We start from the raw sequence: 25,549 nt of genomic DNA, 5'->3' as shown, positions 1-25,549 counted from the left end.
AGAATGAGCAATATTAAATTACAGTAACGTAGTAGTATCATAAACAAGGAATATGTTTAATGTTAAATGTAAAAACTACTTTTAGAATGATTCAATTAAAGCATATTGCGCAATAAATTGTACTTAAAGCGGAAGTCAACCCAAATATATTTTTTTTCAAGAATATGTTCCCAGCAGGCCCACAAGTTAAAACACGGCATTCTGACTAATATTGCGTTTGTGGAATAAGAGTTAAGCAGCTAAATCCTACCCGTTTTTAGGGGGCCATTTTGTCACTTCTGTCGACTGAAAATGACATCCCAACCGCGCGGGGCTCAGGTAACGACCAATCACGGCTCAGCTTCAGAAAACAGGTCAACCGAGCTAATGTGCCCCCTGCAAACTGGTTGAGAATCACTGCCCTATTCTACACTAGAGTTGCCTTGAAACAGCATTTTGTTCTGCAGAACCTAGCAAACTATTCAAAAATCCAGTTATGTGCTTTAATAAAGTTCAATTTCCAATACACGATTGGAATCTGACACCCCCCACGGATTAATGCCTGATACTTTAGGAGATAAAAATGTAATACTATGATATGTCAGATGGTGATGTCTTATCTGACTTTTTCTACTTAATGGATTTGCCCGCCGAAATTCGAGGATTTAGATTTGTGCTGGATATATCAGGCATCACATTCCCGTTCATGCATGAGACACCTCAAAGTTTATTTTATTTTATTTTTTAAATATTAAATTAGAAACTTCCTTGGTAAGTGTTTTACTCAACTGTATAAAAATGATGAAATGCCGCAAGAAGGGCATCGGGTGTAACATGAAAGCATTTTTAAAAAGGCTTCTCTTATGTTTCAATAACCTTGTCATGGCTTTAAATGGTGCCTGGCCGTTGGCATGGTAACACTCATTAGTTAGGGAGTGGCACCAGCTTGAGTGACTGCAGGCTCAGATAATGAAAGATGGCAGACTATCAGGGTGGTTTGCTCTTTTGCTAACTTATCTGCTCAGAAAGGCTTGTCCCCCCCCCGCCCCTCCCCCGGTCACCTTTCCACTCCCATTAATTTGATCTATTAATTGAGAATATTCAGGGATTTTAAAATCTTTGTAGAGGTAGATCTAGGGTTGTGGTCATCTTAATAAAGTAAAATGCGGTTTAATCCTACCCAATCATCATGTGAACAAGGCTCACATATCTTGGCTGTTGCACAAGAGGGATGGCCCAAACCAAACCGTTGTCTTTAGTTTCTTAGTATGGTCATAACTAGGAAACACCATTACTGCAGAAATTGCACGTGAATTCTGAAATGTTGAATGAAAAAAAAAAAATCATAACGTGGACTGATATTGAATGGTATGTAAGGATGTTAAAAGCTGTGTAACAATGATATTGGTGAGAAATGTGGATTGATATGGAATGCTGTGGCATAGTATTGGTGGAAAATGTGAAGTGCGTTTTGGAAAAATGTGGAATTTTTAGTATGTTGAAAATCATACTCAAGGTGAATTGAATGACTAGAATTCTCCATGTAATCCGGCTTTTTCCCACATACAAGGAAAAAATAAGCATGTTAACTTAACTGAAGCCAATGACTTTGATAGTTGGCGCAGAAAATGGACGGATTTCCTTCACAAGCAAACAGAAGGCTTCAGGGTTGTGGTATGTATATATTTTATTTGAGGATGGTGCACAACATAGAGTAACATGAACACATGCTTCAAATGCCATGCTGGATCAAGTTTGTCAAAAGATCAGAATTAGGAGAAGCGTAAATAGAAATCTTATTAATAAGAGAGACTTTTTTTTCTTCTTCTATGACATACAAATGAAGAATGCTTTTAAGGCGTAGGTCTAAGGTTTGGTCTTCATCCACATTGTCTCCAAAATTCTACATGGAGTAAGCCAGCTGCAATTTTTTTTGCACCGAATATACCGGACAAAAATAAATGTAATACAAACAGGGTGCTGATATGACAGAAAAAAAAAAAAGAAAAAAAAAGCCACATTTAAATCTAAATCCTGCAGCTACATATTTTTGTGTTCCCATGTATGTTGATACCACTGAATGTTATAAAATACATGAAGCAGAACAAGTACAAAAGTAAATCAGACAGGTATGCATGTACAACGTTCACATCGACAGGTTACAATGAGCAATGTATAGCGTAGAAAGCGGAAATGAACAACAGCTCATTACTAGCTCTACACGTGTATGATTGAAATAGTCACAGCACACGCATGACCTCTTCTTTGACAAAGGCACTGTGTACAAAACATGTAACAAACAATATACTCCACTTCTAAGCTAGCAGCCGGCTCGATAAATGTTCTGCGATTAAGTTCGGTTACAATAAAGACAGCTCATCCGGAAAATGGTTAACAGAAGGACCGCTCATTTCCAGCACCTCTTTCGTCACCTACAGTGAAACCTTGCATAGTCGAGGCTCACTGTATTTGGATTTGAACATATAACATCAAGGAGCACAAAATTGAATGTTTCCATTTCATTTTCATTTAAAACTGAGCGACTAACAAAAAGGTGCCAATGGAACTATTTTTGACTTCTCTTTGCGGATGTTACGAGGGAGTGAATTCGTGTGTGTCAGAGGAGGTTACACATGCAAGCACTTAGTTAGTTACTGTTAGTAAAAGGTTTGTTTCCACGGCAACAAACCAAGCAATATTTTTTTTTTTGTCAGTTAAAAAACATTCCCGTGATAGTAAAGTAAAAAAAAGACATGTTTGCTCACATTTATTTTGCACAAAAGAATTTGTTTGGGGCGGGGGTGGGGGAGACGACAACATTTTGAGTAGCGGGAATGGCCCTGAGCATCCACCACATGCTATGCGACGCACTTCACGAGTAATGGGTGAGCCTGGCGTGCATCCGGGTCTCATTTAAGGCTACCCTTCCACAACATGGCTTGGTTGTTAAAGAACGTTTTTTTTCTTTTTTTCTTTGTGTGTTAGTAAAACGGCAGATGTGACAGCAGGGGGGGGATGTGGATGACACCAGGAGGGCGAAGCGCTGTCCGAGAAAAGTTTTGGGCACTTGAGTGATGGTTGGACAGCCACGACGAGCACATGGGGACGACAAGAGGACAGGCGAGGTGATGGCGAGCTAATAGTGGTTCTACTTTTACAATCCTTGTACAGTAATAGTCTGTATATGCCAGCCATATTTCAGTCACAGGTGAAGAGCAGGTGAGCCTGACAGCGGATGATCAAGTTCTCTCAGAGGTAGAGAAACGGAGGGAATAAAAGGCTGCTAATTGTAACCAGCTCAGATTCAACATTAAATGAATTTTGGACTCTTTCAGCACCATCGGAATTTTCTCTCTTAAGCCAGCTATGATTTGACCAGATTTGACGTTCGTCCCCTTTCAAGACGCGCTTTTGCTTTTGTTTGGTTTGCTGAATTAAACCGGACTGCTGCATAAAATCCTGGCTGACCAGTAAGGTGATAAAACAAAGAGAGGTTACACCACAGCCTTTCTTTTTGTTTGGTGGAAATTAAAAATCATTTAAAAAAAAAAAAAAAAAAAAAATCTCAAATCTCGTTTGGTGTTTCTGGCAGTTTTGCATAAGTGGGTCAGAGGCTAGAGAAAGTGTTGTCATGCTTGAGGCAGATACTGTTTATATCCGAAGGGAGTTGCGATTCATCAGATGGCTGTCTGGCCGCTCATCTTCTGCAGCAGTGGGATCTGTGGACAGAGAAAAGCTTCGCTTAGCCCACAGACAACATGGGAGCGTTCTCTCACTGAGATATGACAAAGGATGTCATGCTGCGTCAGGAACTGCAGTGCCCCCTGCTGGACAACGAGGCAGCTAAAATCAAAAGGGAGCTATGATGCCGTTCAAATACCTTTTCAATAACTTGGTTACGACACAATTGACATTATTGAGAACAAGAGCGCACCGTAACCATAATCTACGTCTATATTAGAGGACATATTGTGAATATTTACTTTTCCATTGCTTGTATATTAATAGATGTATCTCTAGATCGCCTGCCATTAAGTGTGAAATAATGCGTAGCAGCATTTACACCGTTTTTAACAACCGTAACATCTATGCTGATTTTCCATTAGCCCGTTCTACGGTGATCCACATTATATGTTAGCATTAAGCTAGTTGACGAGTCAAACATATGCGAGCACAAAAGATACTGTATACCACGGAAAATAAGGCTGAGGAATGACAAGAGCGGCCACACGTACCTTGGTCACGTCCACCCCAGTGAGGGCGTTGATAGAAACCGGGAGTTCGGCTAACAGACGGTTCACCTCTCCTGTCACACGGCTGCCTTCGCCGGTCAGGATCACGATCTCATTGGTCCTGGACAAGGGCGCAGCCACCTTGCTGGCAATCTAATACAACACAAGGAAAAACTTTTAGCATTTATAGAATTGTATTAAGTTGTAGTGAACGCTAAAAGTCTGTCATATTAATTCATGTGGGGTTTTTTTTGCCTTTATTTTAGCGTAAGACGAACCTATAAGACCAAAATACGTCTGTATAATTAATAAATTTGTTATTGCAATACATGTAAATGTATTGCTTGTTTGTTAAAAAATACATGAGAAGGGAACCTTGAAAGGCTAATCGCATATTAAATCGCAATCGCAATATTGAGTAAAAAAATAAATAAATAAAACCGCAATTTCGTTAATTGTTTTTTTCAAAACCGTTAAGCCCGAGAGTAAAACACAGTCCGCAACAAACAAAGTCTTATAGAGTGATGAGTAGGCACCCACCGAATGATTCCTAACACAGCCGGTGTGTTAATTACAAATTCAAGGCATGCAATCACTTCTTCAGATTTGTGATTTCATTTTTAGATTGCGACATCATTTTTATGCATATCAAATGTATAAAAGATAGTTGGCTGACAATTATTTGATTAAAAAAAAAAAAAAAATTAAAAAAAAAACAGTACCTGAGACTCAAGTTGCTGATTATAATTTATTAAGTGCTGTTGTAGCTTTTCAACTATGACAAGTCCAAATTTCAGACGAATGAGAAGGATGTCGTGATGATGAGGAATGATGCAAAATGTCGTCTGAATGAACGCAACCGACCTTGGGCAGTGCTTCCAGGACCAAAGCTGTCTTGGCGGCCTCGCCGTACTGCTGGTAGGCTTCGGCCTTCAGCCTCATTTTCTCGGCTTCCGCCTTGCCCACAGCCTCGATGGAGGCCGCCTCCGCCTCACCGATGAAGCGAATCTTCTCGGCCTCGGCCTGGGCTGTCAGCACCTTCTTGATCCTGGCGGAGAGCCAAGGAAAGCCTTCACTTACTATGCTGAACAGGCTTTACAATATGGCCTAGTCAGTGTCACATAGTCACGATTTTAACGTGACGTTTCCATTGACCGGCGGTTTAGCAAAGGTGACAGATAGCCGAGGGACCGCCCCCACTCACTTCTGCCCCTCAGCCAGCTGCTGCATCTTGTAAGCTTCAGCCTCCGCAGGTCTCTTCACAGTGGCGATGAGCTCCTTGTCAGTGCGATCAATCTCCTTCTCCTCAATGGTGATCTGCTTCTTCCTCTGGACGACTTCCACTTCGATCTCCTCCAGACGGATCTTCTGCTGCTCTTTGGCTGCTTGCAGCTCATAAGCGAGCTGAGCTTCTGCTTTCTGGAGAGACAGGACGGCTTAAACTAATTCGCTCTTTAAGTTGGGCTATCGGGGATATAAGAGTGTTCAGGCGCTCTATGGTTATCTAGCGCAACCTGGGAAACGCCATGCCTTGGGCAAAACTACATCTTAAAAAAGTATTTGACATGATCTCACTATAGTGCAGATTTTCAACTATTGTGTGTGGGTCCGGAACACATCACAAGTCCATTCGGCCCAGTCTACGCATTAAAGCAGCACCGGGCAAGAATTCGACCTTAATAAAGTTTTTCCGCAACTCTTTTGATGAAACATTGACTTACAAGTAGTTGAATGGGACTTTTGTCATGCCCTGCGGGGGGGTCTGTATAATTTTTACTGGCACTAAGCAATTTTGAGGAGGACGGAGCAACCCTGGCACACAAAAAAAAAAAAAAAAAAAAAAAATGGCCTGAATTGCTTTATGGCATACTCACTTCCTCCTTTCGCTATAAGGATGGAATTCGATTCGAACGCCTACGTGCTATTACTGGTGTCAAGGCAGAAGCCCCATAACAAACAAAAAAACCCCAAAAGTATTGTTTGCAAAATTAGATTAATTGCCTCATCGCTATTCATCTTTCACACAGCCACTGGAAATTGAAATGTAATTCAGTCCAACTTACAGGCCAGCGAGAGCTCGGAATTTCACGACATTTCGCGCTGGCGCGCATGGGAGATGTGATTGACTTTTGTCAAAACACTACCGTCTTTGTCCACATGGCGCCGCCATAATCAACAAAAACGGATATATGACACTGTGTTCCTTTAATACCTTCGTGTTGACTTCCTGATTGAAAGCAGCTCTCTGCATTTCCAGCTCTCGTTTGGAATCTGCCATTTTCGTGTCCGCCAGGAACTTAACATCCATCATTTCTTTCTTACACTCAGCTTCCTGTTTTAAAAACAAATACAGATGTGAGTTCCCGAAAGTGAACTAGTTCTGCTGTACGTTTGTTTTGAACGTTCCTCTTACCCTGATGCCAGCGTCTCTCTCTGCCTCCGCCACTCCAATGTCAGCATCCCTCTGCACTGCGGCCGTCTGTGTTTTACCCAGTGAGCTGAGGTACTCCACTTTGTCATACACGTCCTGTCCAAAAAATAAATAGGAGCAGTTTGTTCCTAAATGCGGTCTACGATTTTTGTTTACACACAGCGAAAAAAGAATACACTTTGAAAATTGAAATCGGGTCTTTTTCTACCCTTGTGTCTCAATCGGATTACTGAAGGAGCTAAACTGTTTCCTTGGTAGATCTTTGTGAATTGAATCACGACATAATCAAAAAGCAGCCATTGGAAATATTAGTAAGAAATCAGTCCGGTCTCAAACCTTGATGGTGAAACTGAGGATCTCGATGCCCATGCGGCCAACGTCAGGTGCCGCCACCTCTCGGACCAGACAGGCAAACTTGTCTCTGTCTTGGTAAATTTGCTCCACGGTTAAGGTACCTGTGATGTAAACACAAGTGTTGGTGTTTCCTGTTCAAAGTCTCGCTTTAAGTTATTAACATAATATGACGAGATCGTAAGAGCTTTGGCAAGAGAAACATGTAATACTCTGTATTGCGCATCCATTTCTTGGTGATCAGACTGACACCAAGAGAGCGATTTGTGTTTTTAAGCCGGGCAACCAGTTTTATACTTGCCGTTACAGAATTGACGATCAATAGCGGCTCAAAGTTTCCCCTCTGAGCAGATACCTACCGAGGATGGCACGTAGGTGACCCTCAAGGGTCTGCAGGATGACACTCTTGATCTCCACGACCGACTTCCCTAGGAACTGCTCGCAGGCGTAACCCAGCAGTTCATTTTCTGTCATCACCTTTACCTGGCGTCAATGTGGACAAACATTGTCAGCTGAGCAAACACGGAACAATTAATGAACACAAATGTGCACTTCTTACTTTACATAGCTAAAAAACGAGTTTAGCAAAAATAGATGTGGATACTTTTGCCCTAAAACAAATAAGTCTGGTTCTAAATCATTGTTTTATTACAAATGACTGGTCTCCAGAAATATGCTACGGAGAACAGCAGCTGCTGGCTTTAATAATTCCATACAAGACGAACTCCATGATTTAGGTCATGTCCACATGTACATAAATATTTCCAAAAACACTTTTACAAATAAGTTTTGGCCCTTTTTTTCTCTCCATCTGCTAACCATATAAACAGACGGTTTTGTCCCCCCAAAAATGAGTTTTTGGAAAACCCCATCCTTTCAACATTATCTGCCGTTATCTTAAGCTCTATTTAATAAAAGAACATATCTAACGATGTTGTTGCCTCATGTGTGCTCATTTCATTCTGTGCAATGACAGATGAGAATGGGATTTTTAACACGCGTAGCCAATTCGAAACGCATTCATTGATGGCGTCTCAATGCGGACACGGGCTGATTTTGAACAATCTGCCAATCATCTCAGAAAGGTGGCGTCTGAATGTGCTGTAAAAAAAAAAAGTCATCTGATGCCGCTTCTGATTGGCCAAAACGGGCTTAAGAGCCAACTAATGTGTTTTCATGTGGCGCTGGATTGGGTTAAAGCCCCGTTGCGAGTGGACTTAGCTCGTTTTTACCCCAGAGCAAGGAAAATACATCTTTCACCCTTTCATGCACAGTGGTCACTACAGTGGACAGCTATTTAACAGTTGCTTTTGCCTATATTAATTAATCTAAATTTTAAAAAAATATTTCATGCATTAATTATGATTTGATGTAATGATTTAAAATATAAAAATATATTTTTAGATTCATTAATATAGGCGAAAACAACTTTTAAAATAGCTGGCCACTGTAGTGACCACTGTGCATGAAAGGGTTAAAAATAGCCACGTACATGTGGACATAGCCGAAACCCAATCCTGTGTGTGGAACATTATTACTGTATGATTTCTTGTACATGTTTTTTTTTTTTTTTCTCTCTCTCTCATGTATCATGCTCATTACCCATGCACACAAAATAAAGGAAGGGAATGGGGACATCGTTGACAGTAGGAGCTCATTTGTATGGTGAAGAAATGAAAACAAAAAGTCGGGGACGATGCTGTACTCCACTGGGGCTGTCAGAAGAGAGAGAAGTGAGCTGGGTCCTTAGGCAAGTGGTCACACCATTTGATTGGGTAACATGCACTCATACCAGGATTGAAGGACACACAATGTAAGGGGGTGGTGATTGCCATTCCATGTAAAAACTGATAAAGGGTGCAAGATGGTCAACCGCACGGCAGGCCAGCTCAAAAGAGTCAGCAGGGGGAGCTGTGCTGAGGCTAAGCCTAGAATAAACTAGTATGGAAAAAGGGAGTGTCTGAATCTCCTGACCCCGCCACAACCCCTCCCCCCATCACACTTCCTCCTGAACAGAACAGAAAAACTAGAAAGGATTTTTATTTTTTTTTTTTTATTCCTGAAAATGTACTTATTATTAGATATTTTTCATTTTACTATTAGTTTCGGTCACCCAAATGTACAACTTTGTAGTTGAATGTATCTGAGGAAGGCCGAAGCAATAGTGTGGATTAAAAAAATGGAGTACTTTGTGGTTTCTTTAGTATTAAGTGGAAGGGCAATTCCCTCTTAACAAGTGTAGCATTGAAGGTCATGTCACTCCCGTTGCCATGAGGCCCTACAAAGACTTTGTATCCCCTCGGACCAATAATGCCGGGGCAGAGTGAAATTGCGTGCTAAAAGAAGTGTGAGAAAGTGAGGGGTCGTTCCACACAGTGGGCTCATTGTCAGCATGCATGGAGGAAAATGCACACCAAGGAACACTGGATGCTTCCAACACAGCACACGACTGATTATGAGGCATCTCATTTCAAATACACAGAAGGCATGCACGCAAAATTAGCCAAGTGAGTAGCAGCCAAATCAAGAATTGAAATACAGAAGGCCGCTGAAGATACTATTCTTTAAAAAGTGACTATCACTTAAAGAATATGTTGGATTGATTTTGCAGCTCGTCAAGAGTGTAGAGGAGATTCTTAGAGACGAGTCCGATTAAAAGAACTCATAACTGCCACTTTGATTTTACCACGGGAGAGTTTTGAAATTATATTCTGTTTTTTTTTGGTTTCTCTATATTGATAAACTCTTTGCTTTAAGATCCCTGAAAGTGACACGATAAGATTACACAACCAAAAAAAAAATAAAAATAAAAAAAAAAGGATCAAAGAGCAATGAACATGGGGTGAGAGTAACATGCAGGCAAGGCGCAAACAGCTTTTTGTTGTCACACTAGGATTCATTCAGACTGAATCAGTTGAGGGATTCACAACTGTTGTGGGTGCCAATGCGTATAAGGTTGAAATGAAAAAGAAAAAAAAAGTACTTTATACAAAAACACTAATCGTGGCTGCTCTGTTGTCACTAATCCGAAGAATTGACACAAGTGCTAAAAGCTGCTTTGGCTTCATGACCTCGAACACAGTGCTACTGTCAGTCTAAGTGTAGGCTTGCCCACATCCAAGTCATTCAACGTCCTCCGTACAACGATGAGGGCAAAACATGCAAAACATCTTGGAGGCCCGCTTAAAAAAAAAAAAAAAATTTTAATGCTTGCGTGGTAACCTGAGCCCCCTGTATGAAAAAACCTCAGACGTGATTATGGGGTGATGCCAGACCAAAGGAATTTGCTGGGATGCGGGGGGGACGACAGGGTGAGGGTGTGGGGTAAGTCTGAACTGGCATTCCCAAAAAGAAGCAGTGTGGTGATTTACCTGAGCCACCCCTGTGACAGTAATAGCTACACCCTCCGCTGTCTCTACATCCTCACACTTGGGCTGCAGGGTCATAATCTCAAGCGTTATCCTGTGAAGAATGTGGGAAAAAAAATATAAAATAAAAACAGGCATGTTCGAAGGGGAAGCAAATGAAGGGAGGGGCCAGAACACAAGGAAAAAAATCAGGACAAAGTGAAACCATTCACCCAAGGACTCCAGAGCACTAACAATGGAGTATTCGATGCTCCCCGAAACCAACTTTTACATTGGGTTGCTTGTTGAAATCGTTTTCAAATGCAGCTCTATTAACCCAACTTGGATTGCGTCACTCACTTTCCAAAGCTATTCCCATAGATTTCAATGCCACTTCGTTTTCAGAGTGCAGCTTCACGGCAAAGTTAGCGACTGCTGATTGCCCCCCGTTTGACGACAGAAGAGAGAAGCCACGTGGAGGAGAACATACACACTCGAGCGCACACAAGCAGGTTGGAGTGGATTAGCTGAGCCAGTTTTGCAGCATCTTCTTTTGGTCTTGAGCGCCAGCCACTGCTGTTTTTTTTTCTTTTTTTTCTTTTTTTTGGTCGGGGTGGTCACTTGAAAATACGTTACCTGGGCCACCCCAGTCACATCCAGGGGAACACCCTCCGAGGTTTCGATATTCTCACAGCGACAGAGGATGGTCATAACCTCCAGAGACATTCTACGCAGACAGGAAGGCAGGCCGGAGTGGCAGAGGCAAAACAGTAAGTCGGACAACAGCTGTTAGGAAGGTCAGTCACCAAGGTTAAGAGAAAGTGGCCAAAGTCAGGACCCGAAGCCCTGCTGCTCCTGCTTCAGCCACAAAGACTTATTGTTATTTTTTGCCAGTGCTGTTATGAATATAAGTATTCACACAAAGAAAAAAAAAAAACAAGGCGCCTTACAGCTCAAATCAACATTCAATTTTATGCTAGTAATTGTTTAAATACAGGGGGACAAAGACTAAAGATCCACAGATGAAAGTTCCAAATTATTTAAAGCGGAAGTCAACCCAAAACAATCCTGTAATATGTTCTATACAGTTGATGTTCTTATTAATATTGTGTTTGTGGAATATGAGTTAAGCAGCAAAATCCACCTTTTTTTGTTTTAATCCATCTAAGGGAGCGGCCATTTTGCAACTGTTCATACAGCATATTATTGTAAAAAAAAAAAAATTGGGTTTGACTTGAACCTCTTTAAGCATACGGACTACTTTTTTTGCTCCAAATTATTATGGTAACATTTCTAGTTTCTTTGCTACTTGGGTTTCTTTGCTACTTTTTTACATTTTTGGAACTTTGTCGGTTCAGGGTTTGGATTTTTCCATGTGCCTTATTGGCCTTTTTGTGTTTATGAATACGAATGCTTTTTTGAATCACCCTGTCTTGCCTCCCTGCGCTAGGATCTTCCACGTTTGCCACTATCGCCCAAAACCCTCAACAAACACGCTCTCAATAGTGTTCCAGTCAAGGAATAGCCACACATTTAATTTTCTTCCTTTATACCAATTGTAGCTATGTGTTCAATGGTTTGCAAATATTTAACTTAAACCTGGTGTTTTTAATAATTTGGGTCAATGACTATAATTTTTAAAATGCTGTTTGGAAATAAAAATCATGTTCGTCTGTTTTTTGTTTTTGTTTTTTTAAATGAAGAGGGACTTCAGCATCCATGTTTGCACAAAGAAGCACACCGCAAGGAACTGACTCTCTAATAAATGCCACCATCACCCCCTCCTGTCTCCTGGAGAGCTGGATCAATGAGTCATGGCCCGAACATTAACATGATTGCTGCATCAGAAGCGGGAAGAGAGTGTGCCCTTCCCCGCCAAACAGCAGGCTTTTAGTTCAAGTGCTCGTGACTCTGGAGATGAGCGAGCGCTTTCCTTCTGCTGTCATCCTCTACGAAAAAAAATAAATAAATGTGACCATAATATTAAGTGACGGCCAGTCAGGGTTTAGTGAATTTAGAAGATCATCCATGCATTGACTTCACTTTGTTGTTGCGGTCGACCATTATGTTGCCAAGCAACACCGAAGTGTGGGTCTAAATTGGAAATGGGTAACCTGAAGCGGACACAGTCGAGCTGAGGCGCACACGGGAAAGCGGCTCGTCAGAGAGACAAGCAAACATTAGATCACCAATACATTCAACCCAGGTGCTCCAAAAGCGAATGAAGATTAGCAAAAGTTAGTCCATGTAAGTTAAAGTAACAGACAAAATGCTTTGAAGCAAGTAGTTCAGTAAATGCCCTAAAAGGTGAAGTCAACCCAAACGTATTTTTTTCAAGAATGTGTTCTATGCAAGCCCACTAATTGAAACAAGGCATTCTGATAAATATTTGTGGAATAATAGTTAATCCACCCGTTTTGTGTTGTGATGTCATTTTCAGTTGACAGAAGTGACAAAATGGCTGCCCCCTAAAAACGGGTAGGATTTTGCTGCTTAACTCATATTCCACAAACGCACTATTCATCAGAATGCCGTGTTTGAACTAGTGGGCCTGCTGGGAACATATTCTTGAAAAAATTGTGTTTGGGTTGATTTTCCACTTTAAATAGAAACTGAGTGAGGAGAATGAGTGCTTTTAAAATACTCAGCTGCAAGATTTGCAAAAGGTTAACTTTAATGGGTAAACTAGCAGACACTGTTCTGTTTTAAAAGTTCCGCGGCTTTACCTGGACCACAGCATAAAGTTATCACAGAGATATACACATTACAGAGCCAGAGTTGATAAAATAAGGTTTGTTTTTTTTAATCTTTAACTTTGTTATGTTTGGTGGTGAGCAGCTGGCAACGTTTCAACATTTGAACAAACACGCTGCATGTTTATAAAAGACCTTTCGGCCACAATAGAATATGAACCGCGTCAGCTGTGAATATACAAGCAAATAATGAACAGATGAAGGAGTAACGTATTATTGTGGACATGTACACAAAGGCCAGCCGGGTGTATGCAGATGGTAATCAATCAGAAAATAATGCACCACAGGAGCCATGAGCCGTTGCCGAGAAGGCAATAAGAAAGGTGGCAACGGGTTTAAACAATACCTCCACCGTCAATCTGATTTTGATGTACTTTGCTTTTGCCTAAAACGTGACAACTGCTACTGTCGGGGTAGCGTGCAGATCACTCTTACCTTTGGATGTCCGAGATGAGCCACCAAGCCCAAGCCCAGCCTCCCACAACATACGTTTTCTGATCGGAGCCACAGCAGCCACCTTAGGAACAACACAAACGACATGAACGTCACATCACCATAATCATAGGGGGAAATAAATAAATAAAAAAAGAATGTCGTGTGAGCACAGGTAGCCATGTAACTAGCTTGTTGTACAGTGTATGCAAACACATATATGTGACTCATGGACAAACAGTAAAAAGAGGGTGTCCTAATTCAAGGAACACGGTACTGGAAAAACTAAAGAAACCGCTATAGCAACACATCACACGCAGGCCGGAGTCTGGTTCATCTCCAGTGTGAGTGTTTCGGGCGGCATTCCCAGCTGTCATATGTTAACTGACAGAAAGAAAAAGGGGGAGGAGCTGGACTATATTTACAGATGCACACACGCACGCGCCTCTACTTACCCAAATACAATCTATGAGTTGTTTTACAATATTTATTTTTCACAATCACGGGTTTCCTGAACGGAAAAAACTGTTGTGATCATGTAAAAGAAAATATACACTTCAACTAACATTGCCATTGCAGTGGGCAAAAATGTCACTTCAAATATTGCTTGTAAACGTAAAAAAGGTGTTGTGGTGGGAGACGGACCACAAATGATTTAAAATGAAATCGATTACAGAACAGAATGTTTAACTGACTGTTTCATTGTATCGACTTCTTCAGACCCACAAGTTGATCATTACATCCTAAGCAAAACAAGACGCAGTCATTGTTGTTTTTCAGCGGCTGTAACAAGTAGAGAAGTAGCTCTTGCACAAAACAGTACTATGAAAATTATTAGGCACATGATCTTATTCCTGTGGTATTTGTACAAACGGATGTGGGTGGCACATCCTTTATGGTTAAAATAAACTGTCTGTCAATGGTAATTAGACAGAGAATCTTTAGAAATACGCTGAGCTGATGTCTCGCTAGCACTGGCTGGCATAACTGACATTCCTGACTGCATTCTATAAAAGTGGGGGTTGGGACGTTTGATTCAATCCCGAAGTTTCTCGCTGTGCTGTTATCAAACGTGGTTGAGAGAGGAAACTGGTTGTGCTGGGTCACTTGTCAGTAAAATTACACTTAAGCAGATTTAAAAACGAGGCATTTAAGCCAATCGGTAGCAATGCAGAAACCAGATCTCGTAAATACCAAGGTCAAGGCACTGAGAACTATGTTTTTAGTTGTAGGAGTGCCCGGTGAAACCCCACACAGACACGGGGAGAGAATGTGTAACCCCACAACGAATGGCCTTACGTCAGGTGTTGACAGTACCAATGCAAGAATTCAAACTGGCCATTCTTGCTGTTGGGCAGCAGTACTAACAACTACTCCATCATTTGTATCATTTTGGTAAGTAAGTTAGCTTTAGGGGTGGGCAGTACCAATACCAGGTATCTGGTTGGCAAATCTGACGAGTCCACCTCGGTAGTAGTTAGCACTATACTGCAGATATTAGACACACCGGCTAATCATCATTTGAATCACAAAGAAAGGTCTTAGTTTTTTTTGTCTTAGTGTCAAATCAAATTGTATATATCAAAAGTACTAGAGTAACGGTATTCGGTATCAGTGAGTACTCAGAGTGAATAGTGTACTCATAGTATTGGTGGGTACTCAGAGTGAATAGTGTACTCATATCAGTACCGGTCTGGGGGAAAAAAAGTGGCACTGAACATCCCTAGTTACCTTAGATACTATTCTCTATTTAAAAAAAAATTAAAAATGTTTTACAAGGTATGGTAGTCTAAATTGCCATTATGAACCAAAAAAACATTTGTTTGTTGATTACAAAATAACAGAGTCAATTGTTACTGCTGTAGTAAGCATTCCAAGTGTATGGTTGGTGGTGAAATTAGGGCCCGACCCATATGGATTTTTTGAGGCCAATGCCAATTTCGATATTTGTTAAGAACAAATTCAGATAACTGAATGATTGTTGTTTTTTTTTTAAAACCATAATGAAGAAAATAACTTATTTTTTCCCAAACTGCCTACAATAATAAAAATATGAATCATAGGAAATAATTTTTTTCCCAAACTGCTTACAATAATAAAAGTATGAATTATAGGCAGAACATTTAACTGTTTTACAATATTTTGTCCTTTAGAATTTGTTCAACTTTACAACTGTGAGAAAACACGGCTTTTTTTTTTTTTTAATGGGCTTCAGAAAATTCTGACTTCAGACTATCGACCATAATGATGAGGGTTGGGCGCCTTCATTTGTTCACTCTGTTAAACATCAGTTGATGCCTGGTCTGCCATTCTGTGTCGTGCACAGCCAACTGCACCGAAGCCAGGAAGACTTGATGGGCCTCTCCCATGTAATCTAATTTATTCAGCTGTGTTCCCGCTGCAGGGACAAACCGCCATGTCCTGCTACTAATAAACACGCAAAGCTAATAAAAAAAAAACACCTCACCTTACACGTTGCCCTGTCTTGCTGTTTTTAATGCCTAAAACAAACCTATTTTAGAAGCAGACAAAAGCAACACGAGCACGAGGGACAGGAAATTGTCCGATCTCTGCTATGCTGTCGCCCGAACGCCAAGAGAATAAAACGCATGCGCTGTGTTCCATTTGATAAGATGATATAAAGAGGAAAACTACATATCGTTTGTGACATTGATGTGAATGTTCAAACGCTACAGAAGCGGCTATGGTCGAAGATGTTACGTAATCGGTAGTAGCGGGAATTACGATATAAAGTATATGTTTTTTTGGTTGTCGTTTTTATTCACGTCAGTTGGTCAAACGTAGTTACATTGATGTTATGTACGTGGGTCCTGTTTGTAAGTGAGATGTATTTTGACCGATATAAAGATGTATTCATCGAGTGAAGGTAAAGAAACCGCCCCCAAGGCCCGCCTCTTAAATCCCTTCATCGAGCTCAAACTAAGCAAAGGCCGCGGAGCTTTAAATATAAAAAACCACGAGTTTTTGTCGTTACCTGAAACCACAAGCGCCTCGTTTGGTCCAACGGTGTGACAGTTTCCCATTTTAAAAGAGAATAAAAAAAAAATACTCGACACAGAAGATGTTAAATGTACGTTCCCCCTTTTCCCCCACAAACCCTGACAATTATTTCATCACAACATCCGCGAACGGCTCCCAGTCACACCCACACCCGTATCGATTTTCTTTCCACTCAGGAAGGTCGATCAGCGCTTCCGCTCGAAACTTTCAAAATATAAAGTCACCAATGTCCGTACAGCTGGCTTGCTTTGGCGTCAACTTTAAGCTTTTATTTTTCTTCTCGACACACATCCGAAGTTACCGGATCTTTCCCAAACATCCAAACAACAGAGGATATGACGTCAAAGTGTCCTTCGGAGAGACAGATTGAAAATAAAAAACATAAAAATAGCATGAAACCGTCAGGTCATGTCAGGAAAAGCCTACTAAAATTTGTAATACAATTATTTGTGGTTATTCAGATTGTACAGGTGATGGGTCACATTAATACCGAAGGTGCAAAATGTTTTGAAATGTTTTTTCTGTCTCTTTAAATTCTGTATAACGAAAGCCTGGCTTTTAAACAGGGGGGTGTAGACTTGTATACCATACATTTATATCAGTAATTTCTAGATAGATAGATAGATTCATTGACACAGACAGATAAACATTACCCAGGGAACATGACCCATATTGCTCCATTATGACCAGCATGTTGATATCACAGCATTACATCATGCAGGCCTGAGAAAGTTGCATGATGTCAACACCTGTTTGCATGTCTGTGCACTTTGAGTGACGGATTGATTGATCACTTTCATATAAACTGCATTTTTTTCCCCACAATCCAGCTGGTTTATACACGTTTGTGGTGCAGAAACTAGAATCCCCCTCCCCCTCTAAACAGTATGCTCATATGCCCAGCAGATGTCTCACAAATACCAAACAGCGTTGTAGCAAATTTTAACTCGAGTGCAGAGGGCCAGGATGAGCTGAAGGAGAGCATTCACACTTGTTCATTTGCACCAAAATGCAATATTATTATTATTGATCCTATACCAGTGGGCTTTGGGCAAGGGCACACCCTAGACAGGTCGCCACTGAGATGCAGGGCACATAGAGGGACGTAGAGGCAAACAACCATTTTCACTCACATTCTTAGTTCAGATTTTTCCATTAAATCAATATGCATATTGTTGCAATATGGGAGCTAGAATGCACGGGCGGAACATGCAAATACCACACAGGAGGGCCTGAGTTGAGAATCAAACCCAGAATCTTTTGACTGTGAGGTGGATATGCTAAGCACTATAGGACACTATGCTTTTTTGTAGTTTTATGTTGATCCATTCAAAAAATATCAGTACATCCTCCTTCCTCCCAAACCTTTTAAATTCCAAATCCTGATTCTTAATGGCCAAGCGTGTACTGTATTTGTTTGCTTATTATTATCATCGGGAGTTAGAGATATTGTACTTGCCGCAGGAATGATAATTCTTATCATGACTTTTCACCTGGAAACGGTTGTGGGCTCACGTGTCAAAAATGCACTTTGTATCATGCTGGACGTGTGAGCTGACAGGTGCAATCCTTGACATGTAACGAGTACACGAGACAATGTTTTAAAATAGCATTCCTGAAGAAGACAAGCCATAAGGCATTAAAACAAGTATGAATACAGCATGATGTTTTTATGTAAAATAAAAAACAAAAGAACCAAAAAAAAAAAAAATCCATAACATTCTACGCTTAAACATTCAAACAAATAGAAATGATTACTCAAATTATTATACTATCGTTTTAATAAAACATAATTAAAAGTAAAAAAAATGTAATAATATAATATATAAAATATGATAAATCTGAACTGTGTTAAAAATACAGTAAGATTTAAAGAAATGTATTAAATCTAAACTATATTAACAATAGGCGACATCTTTTATTATGGAATCAAAAAAGTGACAGAATATATTTATATATCAACAAAAAAATATATGATACTGTATGTGCTTTGCTGTAGTGCTGCAATAGGGGAAAGTGAAATAAAAAAATACAAGAGAAAAAATAGATATCATTGTGAGGATAAGCGATATATGGATGATGGATGGCTGATCCAAAGCTTGTGATGACAAACATTAATCTCTTCCCAAGCCAGTGGACTTATATAGTAGGGCCTTCTGCTAATCATTACGGATAATAAAAAGTTATGTCAACCAGTGTTACTTAAACTTCCAGCCTCTTTTCTATTGAGTTAGGGCCCAGAAGAGCGACCGCCTGGACGCCGGCAGCAAACATGGCCAAGCAAGAGAGCAGACCCACGTGGAGCAGGCAGATAGAGTTCACTCTGGCGGGCATCGGCTCCGCCGTGGGGCTGGGCAACATTTGGAGGTTCCCTTACCTCTGCTTCAGGAGTGGAGGAGGTGAGTAATGATATATATATATATGATGATACATATATATATATCTCTATATATCTCTATATATATATATATATGACGATATATAGATATATATATATATATATATGACGATATATATACGTATATATGATATATATGACGATATATATATGTATGATATATATATATATATATATGTATATATATATATATATATATGGACATGCACGTGCAGTGAAGGGCAGGTTTTACATTAACAAAGATAATGATCTTTCTGACATGGGAAACTAAACTGTTAAAAATGAGAGTTGTTCTTCAAACCAAATGTACGTACATGATCAATAGGAGTAGGAAGAAGTTAAAAAACATTTTATCAGGTCCTACCCCTAAATCTGTACACACATTTGCCTTGTAAAATAATAATGACATAGTAAGCTAATGTGCACAGTAATACTCTTATCCAAAAATAACATCATGTAATCACAACATTCATGCCAACACTGCCAACTGCTTCATCGTCATCACTGTTTGTTTTTCCCCTTATAGACTTAATTTGTATTTTTTATCACTCTTGTTTTGAACATCTTTTTGAATGTAGTAAGGAAGCGACATGTTTTTAAGTCATTATCATATAGTCACTTTGTATTATGCAATTGTACTGTATTACGAAATTCAACAAAGTCCTAAAAATAAAGTGCATTAAGTTGATAAATAGTGGATTGGTTCTATGTAGCCGCCTTGATTAATAATTCCGATTGCCTTTTTTTGTAACATAAAGTCTGGGTGGTTGTTTTATACGCGTTGCCCGATATTTCCATATATGATTTATCGTGTGGAATTAACACAATACATCATGTATGGCAGTAACGGTGAACAGTAAAGTGGACACACTTTTCACTCTAAAGCCAAATTATTTCTCACTTATAAGATCCATGAACATTTGTCAAGTCTATGTGCAAAAAAAAAAATTCAAAGTGTGGAAAGAGTGATACTGGTCTTTAGTTGATGAATTGATGTTTGTTCTTCACTTTTGTAAATTGGTATACAGGTGCATATCCGCCGAGGTGTGAAGTACAATCCTTTCTCTGCAGGTGCATTTCTGGTACCATACCTTCTTATGCTGGTTGTGTTGGGGATCCCTCTGCTCCATATGGAGTTGACCATTGGACAATACACAAAAAGAGGGCCTGTCCATGCTCTTGCTCAACTCTGCCCACTTTTAAAAGGTATGATAGGCAGTCACATCCTTTCCTGCGAGATGGCAGTGGCACTGTTTTAATGAAATCCATATTTCTGTCGCACAGGTGTCGGAATAGCATCCGTGGCCATTTCCTTCATCATGTGCACGTACTACAACGTGGTCATTACTTGGGCCCTCTACTACCTGTTCAGCTCCTTCCAAGTGCCGCTACCCTGGCAGGGTTGCAACAACACGTGGAACACTCGCAACTGTACGGATCACGCCACAAATGGCAGCTACTCGTCCACGGCCAGCCAGGAGTTCTTCAAGTACGCAATTTTACCTCAATCGTAAACTGATGTGCTGCACTAGCAACTAGGCTCAGTTGAAAGGCACCAAAATGGCCACTTGCAGTTTTACCTCACTAGTTGTCCTATTTGTATGTCAAAGCTGTCCTACTAGTGTGCAGGAATAGCAAACTGTAGAGGAAGGCAATAGTAGGGATACAGTCGCATAGTACGTCATTTTACGAGCGCGCCCAAGCCATTCTACTAAAGCATTGAATCGAATACCGGTACGTGGATTTAAAGCTGGACGTCAAGGATATCAAATGTTCAAAAAGGCAAAAGTTACAAAAGGAAGTTTTTACAGCATGGAGAATGCAACAGTGTAAGCTTATCACATGAGCCATGTGAACGATATCAGTGAAAAAAAACGATAGGAAAGGTCAAAACTCTCAGGTTAAAGCCACTTGTAAATATTAGTCACCTCTCTTTGCATGCGTGCACGCAACAATTAAATGCAAGCGGATATTTTTTTTTTGTATGGCGTATCGCTGAATCTTGGACTCTCCCCGACCTTGCAAAAAAAAATAAAAACCTCAAGAGGATAGCCAATTAAAAGACATTTTAATGAACTAAAGGGACATATGAAATACAGTACAGTGATGCCTTGAGATAGGAGTTAATTATTATTTTTTTGTAACTCAAACATTACAAGTCATCTTTCCCCATTGAAATGCGATTAATCCGTTCCTCCTCCCCAAAATTTAAATGTGTTTTTAATATTTTTAAAAATGCACCCCGTCATATTGTGCTTCATAAAGGCATAATGAAAGACAATCTGAAGAAGAAGCATTTTTTTTGTTGCAATTAAACATTGTAATGCTGATCCTGGGGCCACCTGGGAGCAATTCACACACTTACACATGACGTAACCACCTCCACAAACAGAAATGAACACATTACCTCAGTCCTTGCTGCCCTCCACTGGCTTTACACCCAAGTTGTTGACATGCATCTTTCTGTGAAGGTATAAGATGCTGCAGCAAACAGGGGGAATCGAGGAGGCCGGAGTGATACAATGGGACCTTTTCCTTATTCTCGTGCTGGCTTGGATCCTCATCTATCTCTGCATTTTTAAGGGGACCAAATCGACAGGCAAGGTGAGCCCAATTGACACACGTGTGAGGTGAGTAAGAGCTCTTCTTTCAATACTTTCTTGGTTTTGTGTACAGGTGGTTTACCTCACAGCGCTGCTCCCATATGTCATCCTCATTGCCTTGCTAATCAACAACGTGCAGCTTCCTGGAGCCATTCAGGGTATAACATTCTTCATTGTGCCGGAATGGGACAAGCTGCTCTCAGTGGAGGTGAGAAAGAAGAATTTATTTTGATTATTTTGTTGTTGTTGTGCTTTATGCTCTGTTTTTATTTATGTAGAGAAGTTTTTTTTTTTCAGTTGTGGTTGTTTTTTTGTTTTTTTTATAGTGCTCTATAAAGAAAGCTGAGTTAAAGTGGAAGTCAACCCAAACATATTTTTTTTCAAGAATATGTTCTATGCAGGCCCACTAGTTGAAACAAGTTGTGTTTGTAGAGTAAGACTTAATCCACTCGTTTTTAGCCAACTCTGGGGGCGGCCATTTTGTCACTTTTGTCGACTGAAAATGACATCACAGTTGCTCAGGTAACGACCATTCAAGGCTGACCTGTTTTCTAAATCTGAGCTTGATCGGTCGTTACCTGAGCCCTGAGTAGTTGCAATGTTATTTTCAGTCGACAGAAGTGACAAAATGGCCGCCCCGTGAGATGGCTAAAAACGGGTGGATTTTGCTGCTTAACTCATATTCCACAAACGCAATATTAATCAGAATGCCGTACTTCATTCAACCAGTTGGCCTGCTTGGGACATATTTTTGAAAAAAATATGTTTGGGTTGAGGTTGGGTTGGGTCCTTTGAGAAATAGCAAAGAGTGCGTGGAAGGCTTTAAGCACATTAAATAAATGCTCAAACACGCTCGTGAGGAACCAATACATTTTCAGTGTATTGCTTGCAGGTTTGGGTGAACGCTGCAGCCCAGATTTTCAACTCCATCGGAATAGGATTCGGATTCCTCATGGCCATGGCCAGCTATAGCTCTTTCAACAACAACATAATTAAGTAAAAGCCCCACTCACCACCCCCATGAGCCCTTGTGTGACATCTGGACAGAAACAGTACAAAGATGCTCTCTCGCTTTTCCCACAGGGACACACTGACAATATCCATTGTCAATTCTCTCACGAGTATTCTGTCAGGCTTTGTTATATTCTCTGCTTTCGGCTACATGTCTCACCTGCAGGACATTCCGGTGGCCCAGTTGGCTGTGGATGGTGAGTAAGGAAACTAACATTAAAAAGGACACATTTTGCGTATTAATTAAAGCATGAAAACACAGTTCGCTTTATCTTCAACTCCAAACATCTACACTACAATAGCTGTTCACAAGCAGTATTTATCAATAAAAAAGTTGAAATAAAAGACAATCATGATGCAGATGCAGATGGCCTTTTTTTTGCTTCTGCATGTGTAAGATGCCACTCATAGAAACTGCTCTGAAAGTGCCCCCCCAAAAAATCTGTCTGAATTGAACCAAGCAACCCAGCAACAGAGTTGATGACCTAGCCTCAGAAAATAAAGTTTTTCTTGTAAAGTATGCCTTAAAACTGAATTTTTAATCATGTCAAATATCATATTCACCTGTAAAACAATATTTGATGCTCATTTTAAGATCAACCAATCAGAAGGATAAACTTCATACATTACCTTGCTTGGTGACTTTGAAATTAACACACACTTTAACCACTTGTGTGTAGTCACAAACAACTGGAAATTGAGCAGCCAAGACACCCAGTGAAATGAAGACAAAAGACTGTTGGGAATAAATTATTACTAGTGTTTGGGCCATCAGAGACGGCCATGAAGGCCCTGACAACACGCCACTGATGAATTATTTTCCTATGTACATTTTTATGTTATCTAGGTCCAGGACTTGTGTATGTTGTTTACCCACAAGCCTTTGCCAGTATGCCAGTACCTCAACTGTGGGCCGTATTGTTCTTCTGTATGCTGCTTTTCCTCGGAATTGACAGCGAGGTAGACCCAATAACACCCTACACCAAGTAATACAGGTAAAAAAACAATAGGCCTCAGTCAACGTCTTCTTTCCATTTGGCCAGTTTGCCATGGTTGAGGTGATGGTGACCAGTCTGATGGATCAACCCAATCAGCGTCTGCTGAAGTTCTTCAAGAAGAAAGAGCTGTTAGTTCTTGCGGTTTGTGGAATTGCGTGTCTTCTTGGAATTCCGAATGTGACGCAGGTAAAAGCTATCTTTTCCTCTATGTGCTCAATTCATGATGACATCTTATGGAAAATTCTTATCCTTGCAGGCGGGGATTTATGTTTTCCAGCTGATGGATCATTACACTGCCATCGTGTCCATCATGTTCCTCGCATTCTTCGAGGTTATAGGCATTTGCTGGCTTTATGGTGAGTAGGTAGTATGTTTTATGTTTTAAGTTCACTATTATGGAGTACTGTACAGGACAATTTAGTTGTTTTCACTCTACGATATTCTAATTCAGTGTTTTTCAAACTTTTTTTGAGTCAAGGCACATTTATTTCATTGAAAAAATCCCGCGGCACACCACCAGCGTAAATTGTGAAAAAGAAAAAGCTAATTTTAACAATATAAATGTTATATTGTTTAAATAAGCATTTTTGACATTGAAGAATGACGTATATTATAACGTCTTCAATAGGAATTAAATAAACACAAAGAAAAAAAGTATTTTAAAATGTTTCATATTGATACTTACTGAGGGTGAAACATGGACCTGTTAGGAAAAACATGCGTCACTAATTCGCTTGTCTCTAATCAAAGACAATTAGCTACCTGCTGCTGCTACTGCTGCCACCTGCTGGTATGGAAGAGTACTACAAGGTAGTAAAGACATTATTATGCTGCCAGGCGCTAGACCGCACAAATTAGATAATTTCCTACACATGCACATGACAATATCTCGCAAGTGTGCCGTATGAAAAACACTGTTCTAATTGATTGAGATGCACCTGTTTGTTTGTTTGTTTCAGTGTTTGTTCTTGTATTTAGCTGTCTGTTCATATGTTTAGGTGTGAAGCGATTATCCGACAACCTGGAAGAGATGACGGGAAAAAGGCCCAACATCTTCTTCAGACTGTGTTGGCAAATCATTGCTCCTTTTCTCATCACTGTAAGTCAGCCGACTGTTGTACAATGTCACTGTGGAGTACGGCCCATCCTCAATGTCTTTCTTTCTTGGGGGGTTGGGGGCAGATTATCCTCATTTTTTCCATTATCAAGTTCAAACCAGCTCGCTATGAAGGCTATGTCTTCCCTGCCTGGGCTCAAGGGCTTGGCTGGGTCATTGCCGTGGCCTCCATCATTTGGATCCCATTGGCAACCATTCACACGTTGTGGGTGCTGCCTGGCTCATTTGTGCAGGTGATGTAAATATATTTACAGTATACAGTAAACGTTTTGTTTTATTTTTTCATAATCTGTTCAACCATTGTTGATTCACACTGATCACTCAAACAAAGCGAGTGGTGGCCTAAGGCCTTTGCACTGCAGTGCTGCATATGCAGGATGTAAAACGTCATAACATTTTGGTCCATTCCCCCATTCCTCCACAGAAACTAAAGCTGTCCATCACACCATATGCCCTGAATGAAAAGTCCAAAATGCCGTACTATGAAAGGGGAGGAAGTGATCGATACCCGACCGTGGCTGTTGTCAGCACCGGCATTGGTCTACAATAGAAACTGCCAAATGAGGCCAGTTGAGATTTTTTTTGCTTTGTGCAGCTGCAATGGTCAGGTGTATGTATATATATATATATATATATATATATATATATATACATATATTTTTTTTTCTTCTAGCAAATCAGTGTCAATTATTGTCAATGTGCACAGTCAGTGTTAAGCTCTGCTGATACATCTACACCAAATGTGATAGCTCTGAAGTTTTAAAGCAGGGATGAGTGTAAATACTGTAGTTCTACTGTACTGTAATTATATTTAGCTATTACATTACAATGCAATGGTGATATTATTTTACATGACAAAATCACAGTTCTAGGGCA

The 25,549-nt window shown here is 40.2% G+C and overlaps 2 protein-coding genes across 8 annotated transcripts; one reads left to right on the top strand and one right to left on the bottom strand.

Annotated features, from left to right (window-relative positions):
• Positions 1–1,648: 1,648 nt before the first annotated feature.
• Positions 1,649–22,734, bottom strand: LOC147133533 (flotillin-2a). Of its 7 annotated transcripts, none has more exons than XM_086056984.1 (13): positions 22,719–22,734; positions 21,630–21,740; positions 21,352–21,514; positions 13,529–13,610; positions 10,977–11,067; positions 7,353–7,476; positions 6,979–7,097; positions 6,625–6,738; positions 6,424–6,543; positions 5,416–5,630; positions 5,076–5,259; positions 4,215–4,364; positions 1,649–3,698 (listed from the first exon to the last, which is right to left on the bottom strand). In XM_086056984.1, the coding sequence occupies exons 5-13, from the start codon at positions 11,064–11,066 to the stop codon at positions 3,657–3,659; spliced, it is 1,158 nt and encodes a 385-aa protein (XP_085913110.1). In that variant the 5' UTR covers position 11,067; positions 13,529–13,610; positions 21,352–21,514; positions 21,630–21,740; positions 22,719–22,734; the 3' UTR covers positions 1,649–3,656. The 7 variants fall into 7 exon arrangements, with proteins under 7 accessions (XP_085913110.1, XP_085913113.1, XP_085913111.1 ...); XM_086056987.1 differs by lacking the exon at positions 10,977–11,067 and adding an exon at positions 10,365–10,455 and having other exon boundaries at positions 22,719–22,733; XM_086056985.1 differs by lacking the exon at positions 22,719–22,734 and having other exon boundaries at positions 21,630–21,746.
• LOC147133532 (sodium- and chloride-dependent GABA transporter ine) lies at positions 16,230–25,531 on the top strand. The gene is made up of 14 exons (XM_086056980.1): positions 16,230–16,412; positions 18,781–18,945; positions 20,016–20,150; positions 20,229–20,433; positions 21,416–21,548; positions 21,621–21,755; positions 22,440–22,543; positions 22,631–22,755; positions 23,406–23,518; positions 23,602–23,742; positions 23,813–23,912; positions 24,555–24,655; positions 24,739–24,906; positions 25,098–25,531. The coding sequence occupies exons 1-14, from the start codon at positions 16,394–16,396 to the stop codon at positions 25,221–25,223; spliced, it is 1,770 nt and encodes a 589-aa protein (XP_085913106.1). The 5' UTR covers positions 16,230–16,393; the 3' UTR covers positions 25,224–25,531.
• Positions 25,532–25,549: the final 18 nt, after the last annotated feature.

The sequence above is a fragment of the Filicampus tigris genome, chromosome 17 (genome assembly GCF_054856515.1).
Source record: "Filicampus tigris isolate MCC_2025a chromosome 17, RoL_Ftig_1.0, whole genome shotgun sequence".
NCBI lineage: Eukaryota > Metazoa > Chordata > Actinopteri > Syngnathiformes > Syngnathidae > Filicampus > Filicampus tigris.
Note: the sequence above shows the minus strand (reverse complement) of the source record. Positions and strands in the feature narration are given on the sequence as shown.

Coding starts and splice junctions, on each gene's coding strand:
- LOC147133532 (XM_086056980.1), top strand. Junction 20,151..20,228: donor ACTCTGCCCACTTTTAAAAG/GTATGATAGGCA, acceptor TCTGTCGCACAG/GTGTCGGAATAGCATCCGTG. Junction 22,544..22,630: donor TTCAACAACAACATAATTAA/GTAAAAGCCCCA, acceptor CTTTTCCCACAG/GGACACACTGACAATATCCA.
- LOC147133533 (XM_086056983.1), bottom strand. CDS start 16,569: ATGGGAAACTGTCACACCGTTGGACCAAACGAGGCGCTTGTGGTTTCA. Junction 7,477..10,976: donor ATGTGACTGGGGTGGCCCAG/GTAACGTATTTT, acceptor CATTGACGCCAG/GTAAAGGTGATGACAGAAAA. Junction 7,098..7,352: donor TCACCTACGTGCCATCCTCG/GTAGGTATCTGC, acceptor TTTACATCACAG/GTACCTTAACCGTGGAGCAA.